Below are 18,341 nucleotides of genomic sequence, written 5' to 3' on the forward strand. Positions count from 1 at the left end.
CGGCCATTCATCTCATGGTGGGATCTTGCTGTGCACATGAGCCCAACATTCCGATCGCAATTGCACTTCAAAAACGACTCCGGAGATTCGAGCACATGATCCAGGTCCGACGCTCCCTGGTGCCAGTACTGAGGGAGTGCTGCACTGCCGGAGGTGCCGTCTTTCGGATGAGGTGCTAAACCAAGGCCTCGTCTGCCCTCTCGGGTGGACAGAAACGATCCCACGGCCACTACTGGAAGACCAGCGGGGTGGGCTAGTTCTCTCCCACCCGGTGTCCGGGACAATATTTATCCCTCAACTAACATCTGGCCACTTATCACAAAGCAGCCTGTGGGATCTTGCTGTGCGACAGCTGCCCGTCACGTTTCCTATATTACAGGAGTGACTTCACAGGCCTACCATATGGGGAAGTGCGCCAGGGAGTGGGACCAACAGGATTGCTCTTTGAAAGCTCCAGCACAGACTTGATGGGCTGAATGGGCTCCTCCTGTGCCCCACCATCAATGATTCGACACTCCAAATGTAGTTCACTGGCTGTTAAATCACTTCAGGATGGCCTGAGGATGGGAAAGGCGCCGTACAAATGCAGGCACAACTGCCTGGTGCCGATTGCAACAAGTCAGAGAGGGTGTTGAGGTGAATGGTGCGATCCCGTTTCCCGCCTCATGGACCAACGCTGGCCTCTCTGGGGGACCGCTCCCCCCCCCCTGCCTCCCTCCCCTATCCTAACCCAAGTGCGAGTTCCTCCCGCGTGAAGCGAGACCGCGTTGGCTGGCTATTCAACTGCGGGCGGCGGCGCACACCTGCCCGATTTCACCACACGCGCACCCCCCTCCCCCGCAATCCAGCCGGGAGTGAGTGAGGCACTTAGAGTAGGTTTCCAGCACGGCTTTCCAACGTCGAGGACCGCCATAACTACCGAACAGGGATGTAGACATGCGGGGGCAGGGGGTGTTGAGAGAGCTACTTACGGCAGAAGGTCCGGTTTCTCCAGATTACGGGCACCCCGGCCTGGGCGCAGAGGGCAGCGTAGGACTGCAGGGCGAGGCAGAGGAGGGCCGTGTCCCCGTCAGAGGCACACTGGTCGTACACACAGTTCCCAAAGTACATCTCCGGCGGAATCTTGTCGTGACACTGCTTGAATGGGCCTGCGGAGCAGAATTCGAAAAACGCACAGTGGGGGTCACGGGCGGAATGAATTTGGGGCGGGGGGTGGGGGGGGGTGCATTTCACTTCCTCACTGAACTGGGAACCCGCGGAGAGAGGCTGAATCGAGGGGAAAGTGGGAATCGGGAGAAAGGACACTATGGGAAGGATGTAACTGAGAATACTTTTTAAGATTAGAGATACAGCACTGAAACAGGCCCTTCGGCCCACCGAGTCTGTGCCGAACATCAACCACCCATTTATACTAATCCTACAATAATCCCATATTCCTACCAAACATCCCCCACCTGTCCCTATATTTCCCTACCACCTACCTACACTAGTGACAATTTATAATGGCCAATTTACCTATCAACCTGCAAGTCTTTTGGCTTGTGGGAGGAAACCGGAGCACCCGGAGAAAACCCACGCAGACACAGGGAGAACTTGCAAACTCCACACAGGCAGTTCCTGGAATCGAACCCGGGTCCCTGGAGCTGTGAGGCTGCGGTGCTAACCACTGCGCCACTGTGCATTCGAGGGGGTACGGAGGAGATTTACCAGGATGTTGCCTGGAAGGGAGAATTTTAGCCGGGAGGAAAGTTGGATAGGCCGGGGTTGTTTTCCTTGGAACAGAGGAGGCTGATGCAAGATTTAATTGAGATGTGTAAAATTATGAGGGGCCTAGATACAGTGGATAGGAAGGACCTATTTCCATTAGCAGAGTGGTCAATAAACTAGGGGGCATTGATTTAAAGTGATTGGTAGGAGGATTAGAGGGGAGTTGAGGAGACATTTTCTCACCCAGAGGGTAAAGGGGGGTCTGGAACTCACTGCCCGAAAGGGTGGTAGAGGCAGAAACCCTCATCGCACTTAAAAACACTGGGATATGCTGGAATCCACAGGGCTACGGAGAAAGAGCTGGAAAGTGGGATTGGGCTGGATCGCTCTTTTTCAGCTGGGACAGACACGATGGGCTGAATGGCCTCCTTCTGTGCCGTAAATTTCTCTGATTCTTTGAGGGTAAAGTGGGAATGGGGAGAGAGGGGAAGGCGGGAATGGGGGGGGGGGAAGAGAGGAGAAAGCGGGAATGGAGGAAAGGGGAGAAAGTGGGAATAGAAAGAGAAAGCGGGAATGGGGAGAGAGGAGAAAGCGGGAATGGGGAGAGAGGAGAAAGCAGGAATGGGGAGAGAGGGGAAAGCGATAAGGGAGAGAGGAGAAAGTGGGAATGGAGAGAGGAGAAACCGGGAATGGAGAGAGGAGAAACCGGGAATGGAGAGAGAGGAGAAAGCAGGCATTGGAGAGAGGAGACAGTGGAAATGGGGAGACAGGAGAAAGGGATAAAGGGGAGAGATGAGAAAGCGATAAAGGGGAGAGAGAGGAGAAAGCGGGAATGGGGAGAGAGAGGAGAAAGCGGGAATTGGAGAGAGGAGACAGTGGAAATGGGGAGACAGGAGAAAGAGATAAAGGGGAGAGATGAGAAAGCGATAAAGGGGAGGGAGAGAGGAGAAAGCAGGAATGGGAGAGAGAAAATAAAGCGGGAATGGGGAGAGAGGAGAAAGCGGGCTCAGTGAAGGAGGAGAATAGAAACCAGGAACAGTGGTAGAGAGAGAAGGGGAAGGGGGAAGAGAGCGAGGGAGGGTAAGAGAAAGGAGAGAGAGCAGAGAAATTGGGAACAGCAGGACAGCAGGTATCTGGTTAGACCTTAAAGAGTCTTTTACCTGTTGGGTTCTTGATAAATCCGCAGCTTGTTGATTGCTGGGCCTCCTCCTCGATGTCCTGGTCACATTCATCAATCCCTCCAGTGTTGGTGCACCTGTCGAGTGGTATAAGAGCAAAAGATATATCTGCATGAGGACGCAATTTGTGAATAAGGCACCCTTCACAGTGTCAGTGGGTCAAACTCCCGTTTCCGAGGCAGAAGATTGTGGGTTCAAGTTCCACTCTGAAGACTGCTCAACAATTGAGCCAAACATCTTGGCTGACGCCCGCAGTGCGGTACTGAGGGAGTGCTGCACTGTCGGAGGTGCCGTCTTTCCATTCAGTTAAACCGAAGGCCTTGTCTTTCCTCTGAGAAAAACATCCCGCGGTCACTATTTTGAAGACGGGCGGGTGTGGGTGGGATGCACTTCTCCCCCCCGCCGGTGTCTAGGGGCCCAATATTTATCCCTCTATCAAGATCGGTAAAACAGACAATCGGGTCATTATCGCATTGCTGTTTGTGGGATCTTGTTGTGCGCAATTAAAAATAATTCTCGCGTTGAGAGTCTCCCGGCAGTTTGCTTTACGAGAACAAGACTATTTGAGATGGTCTGGAGAACAGGCAGAATACTTTTGATGAATTGGAAGCAAAGAAAGAAACTGCACTTATATAGCGCCTTGCGGGACTTGAGACATCCCAAAGTGCTTTACAGCCGGTGACGTACTTTATGAAGTGTAGTCACTGTTGTAATGTAGATATAGATCATTGAGTTACACAGGGAGCTAAGTGTCAGTGCAGCACATACCCTGTGGTATTATCAGGTACCAGCCAGCTCTCCCCCAACTCATCGGTGCTTTCTGCCACACTGCCATCAGGTTTCAAGTTGTCATCGGCCTTCAATCCGTTGTAGTTCCCTGCAAACAGAGTGGGAATGTTCCAATATGGAGTGAACGAAAGGTCAGGAACTCATAGCACGAGGTTAGCTACAGAGTAAAGCTCCCTCTACACTGTCCCCATCAAACACTCCCAGGGCAGGTACAGTACGGGGTTAGATACAGAGTAAAGCTCCCTCTACACTGTCCCCATCAAACACTCCCAGGGCAGGTACAGTACGGGGTTAGATACAGAGTAAAGCTCCCTCTACACTGTCCCCATCAAACACTCCCAGGGCAGGTACAGTACGGGGTTAGATACAGAGTAAAGCTCCCTCCACACTGTCCCCATCAAACACTCCCAGGGCAGGTACAGCACGGGGTTAGATACAGAGTAAAGCTCCCTCTACACTGTCCCCATCAAACACTCCCAGGGCAGGTACAGCACGGGGTTAGATACAGAGTAAAGCTCCCTCTACACTGTCCCCATCAAACACTCCCAGGGCAGGTACAGCACGGGGTTAGATACAGAGTAAAGCTCCCTCTACACTGTCCCCATCAAACACTCCCAGGGCAGGTACAGCACGGGGTTAGATACAGAGTAAAGCTCCCTCTACACTGTCCCCATCAAACACTCCCAGGACAGGTATAGCACGGGGTTAGATACAGAGTAAAGCTCCCTCTACACTGTCCCCATCAAACACTCCCAGGACAGGTATAGCACAGGGTTAGATACAGAGTAAAGCTCCCTCTACACTGTCCCCATCAAACACTCCCAGGACAGGTATAGCACAGGGTTAGATACAGAGTAAAGCTCCTTCTACACTGTCCCCATCAAACACTCCCAGGACAGGTACAGCACGAGGTTAGCTACAGAGTAAAGCTCCCTCTACACTGTCCCATCAAACACTCCCAGGGCAGGTACAGCACGGGGTTAGATACAGAGTAAAGCTCCCTCTACACTGTCCCCATCAAACACTCCCAGGACAGGTATAGCACGGGGTTAGATACAGAGTAAAGCTCCCTCTACACTGTCCCCATCAAACACTCCCAGGACAGGTATAGCACAGGGTTAGATACAGAGTAAAGCTCCCTCTACACTGTCCCCATCAAACACTCCCAGGACAGGTATAGCACGGGGTTAGATACAGAGTAAAGCTTCCTCTACACTGTCCCCATCAAACACTCCCAGGACAGGTACAGCACGGGGGTTAGATACAGAGTAAAGCTTCCTCTACACTGTCCCCATCAAACACTCCCAGGACAGGTACAGAACGGGGGTTAGATACAGAGTAAAACTCCCTCTACACTGTCCCCATCAAACACTCCCAGGGCAGGTACAGCACGGGGGTTAGATACAGAGTAAAGCTCCCTCTACACTGTCCCCATCAATGTGTCTCAGGCCCAATCTAAGGGGAGTGCCCCCTTTGCAGGTGACTTTCTAACCTTGATGCCTCTAGCCTCCATGGCTTGGTGCTACACTGGGAAGCACATTGGTGTCGTGGGGCTTTGGGAGCAGAGGACTTCATTACATTGGTAAAAGCCCTCCATCTTTCCCTCTCTCTGTAACCTCCTCCGGCCCCTACAACCCTCTGAGATCTCTGCGCTCCTCCAATTCTGTCCCCGTCCCCATCCCCGATTCTATTTGCTCCGCCATTGACAGCCATGCCTTCAGCTGCCTGGGGCCCAAGCTCTGCAATTCCCTCCCTAAACCCTCTCCACCTCTCTCTCCTCCTTTAAGATGCTCCTTTAAACTAACCTATTTGACCGAGCTTTGGGTCGCCTGCCCCTAATATCTCCTTGAGCTACTGGTGTCAAATTGTATCTGATAATGCTCCTGTGAGACTCCTTGGGATGTTTTCAATAAGTTATCAGCGCTACATAAATGCAGCTTGCTGTTATTGTTGAAGGGCCTCTCCAGCCTCCGGCTCGTGACAAATGCCGGCCGGACAGACGCGGATCTGCCGCGCGCGACTCCCGGTTTTCTCCGGAGCTTACCGCAGAGGCCGCAGAGCTGACCCGCGTAGGAAGACGGAACCGTGAGGTCCACGTGATGGTTTCCGTCGAAACGCGCCCACAGGCCGAAGCTGGTCTCCAGCGTGACGTAGCCGCCGCTGATGCGCATCGCCAGCTCGCCGTCCACAAAGACGGGAAGGTTGACCCGCCGTCCGTCCAGCTGTGCGAGGAGAAAACGGCGTTAGCGGGGCGGTGAGTGCAACCGGCAAACGGCGCGCGCCACCCCCCCCCCCCCACCCGGCCCCCTGCCGACGATTTTCCAACATGGCTTCCCTGGTTCCCAGAATGAATTGGGAGCTCTTCCATTGCCATGGACAACCAAAAAAACCATGGCAATCCTGGAAGATCCCGGTTCATAAAAGCTCTTAGCCATTGCCCATTGTCCGGCTCAGAGAGCGCATAATGAGAGCCAAATCTCATGGGAGGTGAATAGAGAAGACATGCCGGACACTCTCAAAGGCTGGAAAAGGGGATCAGGAGTGAAGGTGAGGTGAATCGAGGGGCAGTCGTGAGGGCTCAGGAGACAGGTGAGGGGTTACACAGTCGTGGGTTCCAGTGGAAGAACGTGTTCGATTGGACGGAGGTGCGAGGAATTGTGAGGGTTGTTGGGCAGGGAAATGGTTGCCTTCTTGGGCTGTACAATAAACAAGGTGCTCTTTGGGGAACCGAACGGGGAGCGATTTCAAACGGGAGCCCCACAGAGTCACAGCATTATGTCGGATTTACGGCACCGAAACAGGCCATTCGCCCCACCTGGTCGATGCTGGCGTCTGCGCCCGGCAGCAGCCCCCTCCCAACCTGTCAGCGTCTCCTCCCCCTTCCTTTCTCCCTCACGTCCTCAACAAGCTGCCCTTCAAATGCACGTCTGCCTCAGCCACTCCCGCTTGGAGTGAGACCCACATTCTAAACGCTCCCCGGTAATTTACGCTGGAGGGCTCAACTGGGATAATCATGGGCAGGGACCCGGGGTCGTGCGAGGGCACAGGATTCGTGACAATAAATATTTGCCAGCAAACCAAAATGAGCCACGGTGGGAGTGGGAGTCCCGGGGACCCAGTACTCACGATGACTCTTCGGTTCTTCATCATGGTGATGCGATGACCGTAGGCTTCAACGTGAACGGCCTTCACGTAGGAGACTTGCTTGTTCCTGCCTCGGTGCTCATTGCTGGTTTCCACACTGAAGTAGGGCAGGCCGGAGGAGGTGTTGCAGAGCTTGGAGAGGGTGTAGGTGCAGGTACCCATGAAGTGGTGGACCAACTTGTCAAATGTGGTATAGTGAGGGTCTCCGGATGCGCTGCAGGTTTCATGGCCTATATCAAGAGAGAATGATGGGAAGGTTTGACAGATTAATGGAAGGCCATTCAGCCCCTCGAGCCTGTTCCGCCATTCAATTCGATCATAGCTGGACAGTCTCTGAACTCCAGCTGCCTGCATTACTCCCGGAACCCTTAAAATCTATCAAACTCAGTTCTTAAATTTTGAACGGAACCCTCAACAGCTTTCCCGCTCCCCTCTGTGTGAAGAAGCGTTTCCTGACATCACCCCTAAATGGCCTGCTCGAATTTACAGGCTCTGCCCCCTTGTTTTGGATGCTCCCCCCCCAACCCAATCAGAGGAAATAGTTTCTCTCTATCAACCCGATCGAATCCTTTAATCATCTTAAACGCCCCGATTAGATCACCCCTTAATCATAGAAATCAAAGAAAGTTTAAGGCACAGAAAGAGGCCACTTGGCCCATCGAGTCTGTGCTGGCCAGAAAACGATCCACCCATTCTAATCCCACCTTCCAGCATTTGGTCCGTAGCCCTGCAGATTACGGCACTTGAGATTCCTTTTGAATGAGTTGAGGGTTTCTGCCTCTACTACCCTTTCAGGCAGTGAGTTCCAGACACCCAGCACCCTCTGGGTGAAAAAGTTTTTCCTCATCTCCCCTCTAATTTTTCGACCAATCACTTTATATCTATGCTCCGTCACTGACCTCTCTGCTAAGGTGAACAGACCCTTCACCTCCACTCTATCCAGGCCCCTCACAATTTTGTACATTTCAATCAGATCTCCCCTCAGCCTTCTCTGTTCCAAGGAGAACAACCCCAGCCTATCCAATCTTTCCTCATAGCTGCATTTTCCCAGTCCTGGCAACATCCTTGTAAATCTCCTCTGTACCTTCTCTAGTGCAATTACATCCTTTCTGTAATGAGGTGACCAGAACTGCACACAGTACTCAAGTTGTGCCCTAACCAATGAGTTATACAGTTCCAGCATAACCTCCCTGCTCTTATATTCTATACATCGGCTAATAAAGGAAAGGATTCCATATGCCTTTTTCATCACCTTATCGACCTGTCCTGCGACCTTCAGGGATCTGTGGAAATTCAATCCAAGATCCCTCACTTCCTCTACACATCTCAGTACTTTCCTATTAATCGTGTATTCCTTCACCTTGTTTGACCTCCTCAAATGCATCACCTCACACTTCTCCAAGTTGAATTCCATTTGCCACTTTTCTGCCCATCTGACCAGACCATCAATATCTTCTTGCAGCCTAAGCTATCCTCCTCGCTATCTACTACACGGCCAATCTCTGTGTCGTCTGCAAACTTCTTGATTATACCCCCTACATTTATGTCCAAATTGTTAATATATACCACAAAAAGCAGGGGACCCAGTACTGAGCCCTGTGGAATGCCACTGGAAACAGCCCTCCAGTCGCTAAAACAGCCGTCAACAATTACCCTTTGTTTCCTGCCACTGAGCCAATTCTGTATCCACCTTGCTACATTTCCCTAGATCCCATGGGATTTTATTTTTTTAACCAGTCCGCCATGTGGGACCTTGTTTAAAGCCTTGCTAAAATCCAGGTAGACCACATCAACTGCACTACACTCATCTATCTTCCTTGTTGCTTCTTCAAAAAGTTCGATCAAGTTGGTCAAACAAGATCTTCCCTTAACAAATCCATGCTGACTATCCTTGATTAATCTGTGCCTTTCTAAGTGCTACATGCGAGCGAATACAAGCCTAGTCTGTGCAACCTGTCCTCGTAATTTAACCCTTTTAGCCCTGGACTATGAACTAACCAACAATGACTTTTCTGTGGTTGTTCTAACCTGTCCCCATTTAACCCCATTCTCCTCTCCAATCTCTCTGATAATGAAGTCTGAGGAAGAACTGATTCATTTTTAGGCCCCATACAATCCAGGAAACCAGTGCAATTCTGTACTCGGGTTGCAGGCGGGTTTAGTTGCCTTGTTCGGGGTGTTTTATATGAGAAAGTTTATAACAAATGAACCACACCTCCTGTCCTGTTACATTGACTGTCCCTCACTTCCAGTACTGGGAAATCTCCTCCGTACCCACTCAAAGGCCTTCACATCTTCCCTGAAGTGCGGACCCCAGAATTGGACACAATAGTCCAGCTGAGGCCCAACCGGTGATGCACAAAGGTTTAGCCTTGCTTTTCATCGTACCATGTACAGCACAGAAACAAGGCCGTTCGGCCCATCTGCTCCCTGCTGGTGTTTCTGCTCCACACAAGCCTCCTCCCACCCTTACTTCATCTCACCCTATCCTTCTACTCCTTTCTCCCTCATGTGTTGATCCAGCTTCCCCGGGGGACACATCTACGCTATTCAACTCGTGGTGGCGAGTGCCACATTCTCCCTGCTCTCTGGGTCAAGAGGTTCCTCCCGAATTCCCGACTGGATTGATTGGTGACTGGAGGCTCAAGCGGAAAGATGAAGCCCAGGAGTCCGCGCGCTTTACGTTTCTCTAAACGGCCTTCTCGGCCTGAGCTACCGCCTTCGTCGGCTTGGGGTTGGTGGTGCCCGCGGTGAATGTCAGGACGGGTTCATCTGTTCGGTGGCGCTGGCAAGACCTTACCCAGAGGGTGGCAGCCGTACACTCCGTCCTGCAGCCTGCAGCTCTCCTCGGGCGTACACCCTGCGGCACGGCAGTTGATGATGTTCGCTCCGTGGCACAGGCACTGCTCGGTGCAGCCCGTTGTGTACCAGGTCTCGCCAGGCTGCAGAGAGAGAGAGAGAGAGAGAGGGAAAAGATTGCATTTTAACAGCATCCCTTCAGTATCTCCGATATGACGTGTCCTCACTGTTATGATGCAAGGAAACACTCGGCGGCCAATTTGTGAGCAGCAGGGGTACCGCAAACAGCAAACGCGAGAAACGATCAGACTCTGGAAACATGCAGCACTGATTGAGGCCATTTGGCCCGCCCTGCCTGTACTAGCTCCCCGAAACAGCAGTCACGCTTAGTATCACACTCCTGCTTTTAGTCCATAACCCTGTGGATCATCCCCTTTATTTTAGTGATGTAGGTCGAGGGATTAATGTTGTCCCTTCGTTGAAACAGCAGCCGTGGGGGTCTTGAATATCCACCCAGACGGGGCCCTCTATTTAATGTCCTGTTAGTGCAGCACTCGCTCAGTACTGGCACTTGGCCTGGATGACAGGCTCAACAGAGAACACAGACTAAACAGTAAGCACCTTCCGGGCTTCAAGGCAGATATGCCCCCTCCAATGCCTCCAGCCCGAGTGGCTTTCTCTCATGTATGAGTGGCAGGCGGGCTATTCAACCGTGAGAAGCAGCACAATCCAGCCAACCCTGCTCTCATTTAATCTCCACACTCGACAGCAGCTGCCACTGCGTGGTGATCAGGGACCCCAGCCCTGAAATTCCTGGGCTCCAAAAAGAAAACAGGGAGGTTCACTTAATGCTGGGGATCAGAGATGAGACTGAGAGACACCAGTCAGTGTACAGATATCACCCTGAGAGAGAGAGAGAGGGACTGTGAGACTCCAGTCAGTGTACAGATATCACCCTGAGAGAGAGGGACTGAGAGACACCAGTCAGTGTACAGATATCACCCTGAGAGAGAGAGAGAGGGACTGTGAGACTCCAGTCAGTGTACAGATATCACCCTGAGAGAGAGGGACTGAGAGACACCAGTCAGTGTACAGATATCACCCTGAGAGAGAGAGAGAGGGACTGTGAGACACCAGTCAGTGTACAGATATCACCCTGAGAGAGAGGGACTGAGAGACACCAGTCAGTGTACAGATATCACCCTGAGAGAGAGAGAGAGGGACTGTGAGACACCAGTCAGTGTACAGATATCACCCTGAGAGAGAGAGAGAGGGACTGTGAGACACCAGTCAGTGTACAGATATCACCCTGAGAGAGAGGGACTGAGAGACACCAGTCAGTGTACAGATATCACCCTGAGAGAGAGAGAGAGGGACTGTGAGACACCAGTCAGTGTACAGATATCACCCTGAGAGAGAGGGACTGAGAGACACCAGTCAGTGTATAGATATCACCCTGAGAGAGAGGGACTGAGAGACACCAGTCAGTGTACAGATATCACCCTGAGAGAGAGGGACTGAGAGACACCAGTCAGTGTACAGATATCACCCTGAGAGAGAGGGACTGAGAGACACCAGTCAGTGTACAGATATCACCCTGAGAGAGAGGGACTGAGAGACACCAGTCAGTGTACAGATATCACCCTGAGAGAGAGGGACTGAGAGACACCAGTCAGTGTACAGATATCACCCTGAGAGAGAGGGACTGAGAGACACCAGTCAGTGTACAGATATCACCCTGAGAGAGAGGGACTGAGAGACACCAGTCAGTGTACAGATATCACCCTGAGAGAGAGGGACTGAGAGACAGCAGTCAGTGTACAGATATCACCCTGAGAGAGAGGGACTGAGAGACAGCAGTCAGTGTACAGATATCACCCTGAGAGAGAGGGACTGAGAGACACCAGTCAGTGTACAGATATCACCCTGAGAGAGAGGGACTGAGAGACAGCAGTCAGTGTACAGATATCACCCTGAGAGAGAGGGACTGAGAGACACCAGTCAGTGTACAGATATCACCCTGAGAGAGAGACTGAGAGACACCAGTCAGTGTACAGATATCACCCTGAGAGAGAGGGACTGAGAGACAGCAGTCAGTGTACAGATATCACCCTGAGAGAGAGGGACTGAGAGACACCAGTCAGTGTACAGATATCACCCTGAGAGAGAGGGACTGAGAGACAGCAGTCAGTGTACAGATATCACCCTGAGAGAGAGGGACTGAGAGACAGCAGTCAGTGTACAGATATCACCCTGAGAGAGAGAGAGAGGGACTGAGAGACACCAGTCAGTGTACAGATATCACCCTGAGAGAGAGAGAGAGGGACTGAGAGACACCAGTCAGTGCACAGGTATCACCCTGAGAGAGAGAGGGACTGAGAGACACCAGTCAGTGTACAGATATCACCCTGAGAGAGAGAGAGAGGGACTGAGAGACACCAGTCAGTGTACAGATATCACCCCGAGAGAGAGGGACTGAGAGACACCAGTCAGTGTACAGATATCTCCCTGAGAGAGAGAGAGAGAGAGGGACTGAGAGACACCAGTCAGTGTACAGATATCTCCCTGAGAGAGAGAGAGAGAGAGGGACTGAGAGACACCAGTCAGTGTACAGATATCACCCTGAGAGAGAGAGAGAGGGACTGAGAGACACCAGTCAGAGTACAGATATCTCCCTGAGAGAGAGGGACTGAGAGACACCAGTCAGTGTACAGATATCACCCTGAGAGAGAGGGACTGAGAGACACCAGTCAGTGTACAGATATCGCCCTGAGAGAGAGAGAGAGGGACTGTGAGACACCAGTCAGTGTACAGATATCACCCTGAGAGAGAGGGACTGAGAGACACCAGTCAGTGTACAGATATCACCCTGAGAGAGAGGGACTGAGAGACACCAGTCAGTGTACAGATATCACCCTGAGAGAGAGAGAGAGGGACTGTGAGACACCAGTCAGTGTACAGATATCACCCTGAGAGAGAGGGACTGAGAGACAGCAGTCAGTGTAAAGATATCACCCTGAGAGAGAGGGACTGAGAGACACCAGTCAGTGTACAGATATCACCCTGAGAGAGAGAGACTGAGAGACACCAGTCAGTGTACAGATATCACCCTGAGAGAGAGGGACTGAGAGACACCAGTCAGTGTACAGATATCACCCTGTGAAACACTGGTCAGTGTACAGATAGCTCCCTGAGAGACACCGGTCAGTGTACAGATATCACCCTGAGAGACACCAGTCAGTGTACAGATATCACCCTGAGAGAGAGAGTGAGAGACACCAGTCAGTGTATCGATATCACCCTGAGAGAGAGGGACTGAGAGACACCAGTCAGTGTACAGATATCACCCTGAGAGAGAAGGACTGAGAGACACCAGTCAGTGTACAGATATCACCCTGAGAGAGAGGGACTGAGAGACACCAGTCAGTGTACAGATATCACCCTGAGAGAGAGGGACTGAGAGACACCAGTCAGTGTATAGATATCTCCCTGAGAGAGAGGGACTGAGAGACACCAGTCAGTGTATAGATATCACCCTGAGAGAGAGAGACTGAGAGACACCAGTCAGTTTACAGATATCACCCTGAGAGAGAGGGACTGAGAGACACCAGTCAGTGTACAGATATCACCCTGAGAGAGAGGGACTGAGAGACACCAGTCAGTGTACAGATATCACCCTGAGAGAGAGGGACTGAGAGACACCAGTCAGTGTACAGATATCACCCTGAGAGAGAGGGACTGAGAGACACCAGTCAGTGTACAGATATCACCCTGAGAGAGAGGGACTGAGAGACACCAGTCAGTGTACAGATATCACCCTGAGAGAGAGGGACTGAGAGACACCAGTCACTGTACAGATATCACCCTGAGAGAGAGGGACTGAGAGACACCAGTCAGTGTACAGATATCACCCTGAGAGAGAGGGACTGAGAGACACCAGTCAGTGTACAGATATCACCCTGAGAGAGAGGGACTGAGAGACACCAGTCAGTGTACAGATATCACCCTGAGAGAGAGGGACTGAGAGACAGCAGTCAGTGTACAGATATCACCCTGAGAGAGAGGGACTGAGAGACACCAGTCAGTGTACAGATATCACCCTGAGAGAGAGGGACTGAGAGACACCAGTCAGTGTACAGATATCACCCTGAGAGAGAGGGACTGAGAGACAGCAGTCAGTGTACAGATATCACCCTGAGAGAGAGGGACTGAGAGACACCAGTCAGTGTACAGATATCACCCTGAGAGAGAGAGACTGAGAGACACCAGTCAGTGTACAGATATCACCCTGAGAGAGAGGGACTGCGAGACACCAGTCAGTGTACAGATATCACCCTGAGAGAGAGGGACTGAGAGACACCAGTCAGTGTACAGATATCACCATGAGAGAGAGGGACTGAGAGACAGCAGTCAGTGTACAGATATCACCCTGAGAGAGAGGGACTGAGAGACAGCAGTCAGTGTACAGATATCACCCTGAGAGAGAGAGAGAGGGACTGAGAGACACCAGTCAGTGCACAGGTATCACCCTGAGAGAGAGAGGGACTGAGAGACACCAGTCAGTGTACAGATATCACCCTGAGAGAGAGAGAGAGGGACTGAGAGACACCAGTCAGTGTACAGATATCACCCCGAGAGAGAGGGACTGAGAGACACCAGTCAGTGTACAGATATCTCCCTGAGAGAGAGAGAGAGAGAGGGACTGAGAGACACCAGTCAGTGTACAGATATCTCCCTGAGAGAGAGAGAGAGAGAGGGACTGAGAGACACCAGTCAGTGTACAGATATCACCCTGAGAGAGAGAGAGAGGGACTGAGAGACACCAGTCAGAGTACAGATATCTCCCTGAGAGAGAGGAACTGAGAGACAGCAGTCAGTGTACAGATATCTCCCTGAGAGAGAGAGAGACTGAGAGACAGCAGTCAGTGTACAGATATCACCCTGAGAGAGAGAGAGACTGAGAGACAGCAGTCAGTGTACAGATATCAGCCTGAGAGACAGCAGTCAGTGTACAGATATCACCCTGAGAGAGAGGGACTGAGAGACACCAGTCAGTGTACAGACATCACCCTGAGAGAGAGAGAGGGACTGAGAGACACCAAAAAGTGTACAGACATCACCCTGAGAGAGAGAGGGACTGAGAGACACCGGTCAGTGTATAGATATCACCCTGAGAGAAAGGTACTGAGAGACACCAGTCAGTGTACAGATATCACCCTGAGAGAGAGGGACTGAGAGACACCAGTCAGTGTACAGATATCACCCTGAGAGAGAGGGACTGAGAGACACCAGTCAGTGTACAGATATCACCCTGAGAGAGAGGGACTGAGAGACACCAGTCAGTGTACAGATAGCTCCCTGAGAGACACCAGTCAGTGTACAGATATCACCCTGAGAGACACCAGTCAGTGTACAGATATCACCCTGAGAGAGAGGGACTGAGAGACTCCAATCAGTGTACAGATATCTCCCTGAGAGAGAGGGACTGAGAGACACCAGTCAGTGTATAGATATCACCTGAGAGAGAGAGTGAGAGACACCAGTCAGTGTACAGATATCACCCTGAGAGAAAGGTACTGAGAGACACCAGTCAGTGTACAGATATCACCCTGAGAGAGAGGGACTGAGAGACACCAGTCAGTGTACAGATATCACCCTGAGAGAGAGAGTGAGAGACACCAGTCAGTGTATCGATATCACCCTGAGAGAGAGGGACTGAGAGACACCAGTCAGTGTACAGATATCTCCCTGAGAGAGAGGGACTGAGAGACAGCAGTCAGCATACAGATATCACCCTGAGAGAGAGAGAGACTGAGAGACACCAGTCAGAGTACAGATATCTCCCTGAGAGAGAGGGACTGAGAGACAGCAGTCAGTGTACAGATATCACCCTGAGAGACAGCAGTCAGTGTACAGATATCACCCTGAGAGAGAGAGAGACTGAGAGACAGCAGTCAGTGTACAGATATCAGCCTGAGAGACAGCAGTCAGTGTACAGATATCACCCTGAGAGAGAGGGACTGAGAGACACCAGTCAGTGTACAGACATCACCCTGAGGGAGAGAGGGACTGAGAGACACCAGTCAGTGTATAGATATCACCCTGAGAGAGAGAGTGAGACACCAGTCAGTGTATAGATATCACCCTGAGAGAAAGGTACTGAGAGACACCAGTCAGTGTACAGATATCACCCTGAGAGAGAGGGACTGAGAGACACCAGTCAGTGTACAGATATCACCCTGAGAGAGAGAGACTGAGAGACACCAGTCAGTGTACAGATATCACCCTGAGAGAGAGGGACTGAGAGACACCAGTCAGTGTACAGATATCACCCTGTGAAACACTGGTCAGTGTACAGATAGCTCCCTGAGAGACACCGGTCAGTGTACAGATATCACCCTGAGAGACACCAGTCAGTGTACAGATATCACCCTGAGAGAGAGAGTGAGAGACACCAGTCAGTGTATCGATATCACCCTGAGAGAGAGGGACTGAGAGACACCAGTCAGTGTACAGATATCACCCTGAGAGAGAAGGACTGAGAGACACCAGTCAGTGTACAGATATCACCCTGAGAGAGAGAGACTGAGAGACACCAGTCAGTGTACAGATATCACCCTGAGAGAGAGGGACTGAGAGACACCAGTCAGTGTATAGATATCTCCCTGAGAGAGAGGGACTGAGAGACACCAGTCAGTGTATAGATATCACCCTGAGAGAGAGAGACTGAGAGACACCAGTCAGTTTACAGATATCACCCTGAGAGAGAGGGACTGAGAGACACCAGTCAGTGTACAGATATCACCCTGAGAGAGAGAGACTGAGAGACACCAGTCAGTGTACAGATATCACCCTGAGAGAGAGGGACTGAGAGACACCAGTCAGTGTACAGATATCACCCTGTGAAACACTGGTCAGTGTACAGATAGCTCCCTGAGAGACACCGGTCAGTGTACAGATATCACCCTGAGAGACACCAGTCAGTGTACAGATATCACCCTGAGAGAGAGAGTGAGAGACACCAGTCAGTGTATCGATATCACCCTGAGAGAGAGGGACTGAGAGACACCAGTCAGTGTACAGATATCACCCTGAGAGAGAAGGACTGAGAGACACCAGTCAGTGTACAGATATCACCCTGAGAGAGAGAGACTGAGAGACACCAGTCAGTGTACAGATATCACCCTGAGAGAGAGGGACTGAGAGACACCAGTCAGTGTATAGATATCTCCCTGAGAGAGAGGGACTGAGAGACACCAGTCAGTGTATAGATATCACCCTGAGAGAGAGAGACTGAGAGACACCAGTCAGTTTACAGATATCACCCTGAGAGAGAGGGACTGAGAGACACCAGTCAGTGTACAGATATCTCCCTGAGAGAGAGGGACTGAGAGACAGCAGTCAGCATACAGATATCACCCTGAGAGAGAGAGAGACTGAGAGACACCAGTCAGAGTACAGATATCTCCCTGAGAGAGAGGGACTGAGAGACAGCAGTCAGTGTACAGATATCACCCTGAGAGACAGCAGTCAGTGTACAGATATCACCCTGAGAGAGAGAGAGACTGAGAGACAGCAGTCAGTGTACAGATATCACCCTGAGAGAGAGAGAGAGAGGGACTGAGAGACAGCAGTCAGTGTACAGATATCACCCTGAGAGAGAGGGACTGAGAGACACCAGTCAGTGTACAGACATCACCCTGAGGGAGAGAGGGACTGAGAGACACCAGTCAGTGTATAGATATCACCCTGAGAGAGAGAGTGAGACACCAGTCAGTGTATAGATATCACCCTGAGAGAAAGGTACTGAGAGACACCAGTCAGTGTACAGATATCACCCTGAGAGAGAGGGACTGAGAGACACCAGTCAGTGTACAGATATCACCCTGAGAGAGAGACTGAGAGACACCAGTCAGTGTACAGATATCACCCTGAGAGAGAGGGACTGAGAGACACCAGTCAGTGTACAGATATCACCCTGTGAAACACTGGTCAGTGTACAGATAGCTCCCTGAGAGACACCGGTCAGTGTACAGATATCACCCTGAGAGACACCAGTCAGTGTACAGATATCACCCTGAGAGAGAGAGTGAGAGACACCAGTCAGTGTATCGATATCACCCTGAGAGAGAGGGACTGAGAGACACCAGTCAGTGTACAGATATCACCCTGAGAGAGAAGGACTGAGAGACACCAGTCAGTGTACAGATATCACCCTGAGAGAGAGGGACTGAGAGACACCAGTCAGTGTACAGATATCACCCTGAGAGAGAGGGACTGAGAGACACCAGTCAGTGTATAGATATCTCCCTGAGAGAGAGGGACTGAGAGACACCAGTCAGTGTATAGATATCACCCTGAGAGAGAGAGACTGAGAGACACCAGTCAGTTTACAGATATCACCCTGAGAGAGAGGGACTGAGAGACACCAGTCAGTGTACAGATATCACCCTGAGAGAGAGGGACTGAGAGACACCAGTCAGTGTACAGATATCACCCTGAGAGAGAGGGACTGAGAGACACCAGTCAGTGTACAGATATCACCCTGAGAGAGAGGGACTGAGAGACACCAGTCAGTGTACAGATATCACCCTGAGAGAGAGGGACTGAGAGACACCAGTCAGTGTACAGATATCACCCTGAGAGAGAGGGACTGAGAGACACCAGTCAGTGTACAGATATCACCCTGAGAGAGAGGGACTGAGAGACACCAGTCAGTGTACA

At 51.3% G+C, this 18,341-nt stretch overlaps 1 protein-coding gene across 1 annotated transcript in view; it reads right to left on the reverse strand.

Moving 5' to 3' along the window:
* The window catches only part of zanl (zonadhesin, like), a 176,451-nt gene that overhangs the window by 30,309 nt on the left and 127,801 nt on the right, over positions 1-18,341 (reverse strand). The window contains exons 59-64 of the mRNA XM_068023775.1: positions 9,619-9,760; positions 6,801-7,048; positions 5,719-5,896; positions 3,654-3,762; positions 2,868-2,962; positions 972-1,148 (exon numbers count right to left, since the gene is read on the reverse strand). Coding sequence (XP_067879876.1) covers positions 972-1,148; positions 2,868-2,962; positions 3,654-3,762; positions 5,719-5,896; positions 6,801-7,048; positions 9,619-9,760 — 949 coding nt within the window. The remainder of the gene's footprint in view (positions 1-971; positions 1,149-2,867; positions 2,963-3,653; positions 3,763-5,718; positions 5,897-6,800; positions 7,049-9,618; positions 9,761-18,341) is intronic.

This window comes from Heterodontus francisci, chromosome 48 (assembly GCF_036365525.1).
Source record: "Heterodontus francisci isolate sHetFra1 chromosome 48, sHetFra1.hap1, whole genome shotgun sequence".
Classification (NCBI taxonomy): Eukaryota; Metazoa; Chordata; class Chondrichthyes; order Heterodontiformes; family Heterodontidae; genus Heterodontus; species Heterodontus francisci.